Source organism: Micropterus dolomieu, unplaced genomic scaffold (assembly GCF_021292245.1).
Source record: "Micropterus dolomieu isolate WLL.071019.BEF.003 ecotype Adirondacks unplaced genomic scaffold, ASM2129224v1 contig_13667, whole genome shotgun sequence".
In the NCBI taxonomy this organism is placed as follows: Eukaryota; Metazoa; Chordata; class Actinopteri; order Centrarchiformes; family Centrarchidae; genus Micropterus; species Micropterus dolomieu.
In genome coordinates this window covers 1-3,962 of record NW_025742653.1, presented here as the reverse complement: position 1 = coordinate 3,962, position 3,962 = coordinate 1, and the positions used below count along the sequence as shown (strand labels likewise).

General features: G+C 41.9%; 1 protein-coding gene across 3 annotated transcripts; it reads right to left on the bottom strand.

Moving 5' to 3' along the window:
- Nucleotides 1–795: 795 nt before the first annotated feature.
- On the bottom strand, nucleotides 796–3,907 carry LOC123966548 (G2/M phase-specific E3 ubiquitin-protein ligase-like). Of its 3 annotated transcripts, XM_046042688.1 has the most exons (6): nucleotides 3,736–3,907; nucleotides 3,473–3,641; nucleotides 3,332–3,382; nucleotides 2,816–3,030; nucleotides 2,571–2,716; nucleotides 796–1,181 (listed from the first exon to the last, which is right to left on the bottom strand). In XM_046042688.1, the coding sequence occupies exons 3-6, from the start codon at nucleotides 3,337–3,339 to the stop codon at nucleotides 1,167–1,169; spliced, it is 384 nt and encodes a 127-aa protein (XP_045898644.1). In that variant the 5' UTR covers nucleotides 3,340–3,382; nucleotides 3,473–3,641; nucleotides 3,736–3,907; the 3' UTR covers nucleotides 796–1,166. The 3 variants fall into 3 exon arrangements, 2 of the variants coding, with proteins under 2 accessions (XP_045898644.1, XP_045898643.1); XR_006824024.1 differs by lacking the exon at nucleotides 3,332–3,382; XM_046042687.1 differs by lacking the exon at nucleotides 796–1,181 and having other exon boundaries at nucleotides 2,255–2,716.
- Between the last annotated feature and the right edge of the window lie 55 nt (nucleotides 3,908–3,962).

The following is a 3,962-nucleotide window of genomic DNA, read 5'->3' as shown; positions in this document are numbered from 1 at the left end:
GGATAGAGATGAGATGTTGATGGCGGTGTATTACCCTGGTGTTTTTAGCCTGTGGAAAAACCCTCTACATTTAATGTAGTTTACCTTCAAATACAATTCTGTCTAAACATAGGAATGAAGTAATAAGTTACCACTGCTTTGCTGCTAAAGGTGCAAGGAAACTTGCATATCATGCACACAGATGAGGGATGAGGCCAGCCGACTTCTTTGTTCCACAGGTGAGCTGGCTGCCTGATTGGCTTACGCTGGTATTCTTACCCTCGAGTGGTTGGGTACGACCAGCCGTCTTATTTTAGTTTATTTTTATTAGGGACCAATACATCTAACATAGATAAACTAAATAAAGGTATCCAATGTGTGTACCATAGTGTTTAACACCCGTCCCTAGAAGGGCTTTTAAAGAAATAAAACATTAAAACAGTAATGAAAGAAAAAAGAAAATACAATATGATGACGACTTTACAATACAATAATCTTATAATCTTACTTTATTCCCTGAAGTCAACCTCCACAACAGTGTAATGTTATCTGTCCAAGCTGTACACTGCACCCCACTAGTGTTTTGATTATAAATGGTTAGGGAAGTGGTAGAGGACAGAGTCAGGATTTAGATCAGCCTGAGATGAAGTACTGCCTGTGGCTCTCACACATTACAAGAGACTGTCGAAAACATGGCATGTAATGAGCCCCTGGCCAATATGTATTGGGAGCATTTTTGTACTTGTTTGTTAAAGATATCTACAAAGGCAGTCCTTTAGTTATGAATTAAGATGAATAAGTCAACACAGTGTGTAAGTAGTTCAGAAGGCAAGCAGTTTTAGTTTTACTACCACACGCTCACACACTTTATTTCGCTTTGGTATTTATTTTGAGGTCAAGTCATTTTTTATAGCTTCTAAGCACCTGTACAATCACAGACACTAACAATCACACTGGTCAGACCTCCTGATCAGTCAGTCAAGCCATCTAAAGTCAGGACGACAAGCTGTGGACTACGCATGTTGAAAACAATTCCACCTTTGAGCGTCTCCAAACTTGAAAGCCTTTCCATGATGCATGACGTAATCTCTAGGCAAAAGTCAACACCTTCTTGAGTCACTAATGGAAGAAGTTCATCTGCATCGTCCAACTGGAGAATCCTCCCTCTTGCCCATCTGATGCTCCTCTCAAGGGTCTCTAGTCTGAGGAACAAAAATGTGACATTTTTGACAAACTAATCTTAATTACATTCCCATCAATCTGTATCCAATTGAGCACAAGTGAGTGGAGCATGACTGAGTAGAACCTGAAGCTACATTGTTACAATCACCTATAGGTTGTACAAGAGCATCATATATCTGTATGGCTAGTTTGCACATTCACGGATTTATATTAGCTCTAATTTGACCGATATTGGGTGCAAGAGATTTTACAGAATGGGTGGGGGGGTGCGTGTGACCTCCAGATTAAAACTAGTTAGTGTCATATCTTACAGAAAATACAGTTTCATAGTTTCGCATCATTGGGACTTCTGCAGTTTCTCTTCCATTATTAATGCCAGAACTGCTACTGCATTTACTAACTTCCTAGACAAGCTGCCCGTCCTGTTCACGTCCCCTTCATACAATGTCCCTCTTAACAAGTTTTTCCACGACACGTTGACTTATGAAGGGGGTGGGGGGGAAATACATTCCAGCGATCCGTTTCAAACCGGACCAGCCGCCTCCCACCACCACAGCTAACAGTTAGCAGTCAGAAAACCCCTCCAGCACAGATGCTCCTTATTTAAAAACACAGTCAGTAAGGTTAATGTTCCATCGCCTAAAAATAATTAAAATGTAACGTTATATCAGTATCGAATGGGAGCATGCCAGAGAGGTTGAAAGAAAAAGGGGTTGGCCGGTTGGGGAATCTGGCACTCAGTTTCATGGTATTAACAGTAAATGTTGCCCTGTCTTTAATTGGGACTCTACAGTCGATGGTTTCTACCAAGTAATAAAAATCCGCTTCCCGGTATAACGTTAACTAAAAATAATAATTAAAAGTCATAACGTTAATGGCAAGAAACTCAATCACCAATGTGTTACAGTCCTAAAGCTGTCCGCTGAAACGTTAAACTTAAACATGTGACATTACAAAACGTAGTTAGTGATAAATGTTTAACAGTTATTTACTTAGCTGCGTGGAAAATATCTCCAATTTCCTACAATACCAGGCCTACAACCTAGCAGTTAGCTTGCTGGCAGCATAGGGAGACGTGGCTGCAGTTTATTAGTAGAGATACACTTTCAAACAGCATTGCTCAAGTTCTGTAACAAACCTCATCTACTTTGGTTGATTATTCAGAGCTTTTAATTAGGACGTGTCACACTGGTCATCAACTACAGACCTAAGTAGACAATTACCTCAAATCATCTTAACATCATCACCTGAGAACAACGTTAGCAGGCAGGACATTCAAAGTTCAGCCATTATGAAAATAGCTGTCAGTGACTTTAAGCCAGACCAGAAGTGGGAGCGTGAATAATGCCATCGCACATAAACTTGGCGAACTGTGTGTAAGTCTCATGGATAGGAAGTTTCAAATTTACAAGACAGGTGTTAGCTTCAGGGTACTTCCGCCCTGCGTCGTGAATGAAGTTCAGCGTTGGGTGAGGAGAAAAACCAAGAGCGGGTACTCTGTCGGCTCCAGAGGCAAACACCAAAATTTGCTCCATTGTGACCTCAAACACACCATCTGTAAAATAGTGAGGTAATACAATAATTAACATCTGATGATCTGCAGGTTTGTGTCAGCAAGTCAGAGTCACTCAAAAAGAGTGAATCCTTTATTTACCCTCCACATCTAGAAGAAAGTCTCTCCAGTACCCTTCCACTCTCTTCTCCAGGCGCCACCGGTTGCTTCCAGGAGGGGACAGTGTCACTTGGAACAGGGAGATCAAGTCTGTGGCCTTTAGAGGCCTCTCAGATGAAGAAAACACCTCCTTCAAGATGCTGGCGTGAATTTTCATCAGGTCCAGGAGACCAAGTGTGTTCAGTCCTTCAGAAAGTCTGTAAAGAACCAAAATGATTAGAAGGTGTATGTTTGTCCTGCAAGGTACCATGTCTCACACACACGATTTATACGACAGCATGTTAAGGAAAATACATTTAAAAAAGCACATCTGCCCAACACACCCCAGTGATGAGAACCAAGCAATTTCCATAGGTTAAGTCAATCAGGAGTGTCGCACAACAAAATTGTGACCAGTCAACCAGTGGGCCCAATCAAACAGAAGCAAGTGCTCTATTAAACAGTATGTGGCACCATGCAGGTTTGTTTTTCCAGCAATAAATATTGATGTGAGCTCACCCAAGCATTTTCCTCAAAACATAAGTCAAATCTGGTCCAAGCACTGGAGCTCTGCCATCAACAAAATTAAGGAGTTAAAATGCAATTTACAATTTGTAGCCAGCATTACAGATAAAGTGTGGGACTATACACAATACTCACTGTTGGGAGGCTTCTTTTGTCCTTCCACGTAGAAACTTGTGGCAGCCTGAACCAGCCGGTCCCGTCCCTCCACGGTGGTGAGACGCCTCAGGGACCCCAACAAGGACAGGCTCTCTGCAGCTTCCTCAATGGCAGCTCTAGCCTCTGTTATATCACCGGCCTCACTGATCTTTATGACGTGCAATTCATTAGTAGAAGCAGGCCTTCAAGATACTTTCACTGTTTAGAGAAAATAAAATAAAATACAGACAAAATTCACATACCTTTCTGAGTTTCCACTGCAAATCTGGATCTGCTACCTCTTTGAGAGCGGGTGGTAATGTGGGTGTAGAGCAGAGGTTTTGGTAGAGCCTCTCCGGAAAGAGAAGGCAACACTCCTCCATGCAGCAGCACCACAGCCATCATAACTCCATAGGTTCTGTAGAGACCTCTGTGTAATGCTGCATAATGGAAATGTAGAACAATACATTTTGCAGTGGTTAACAGGTGG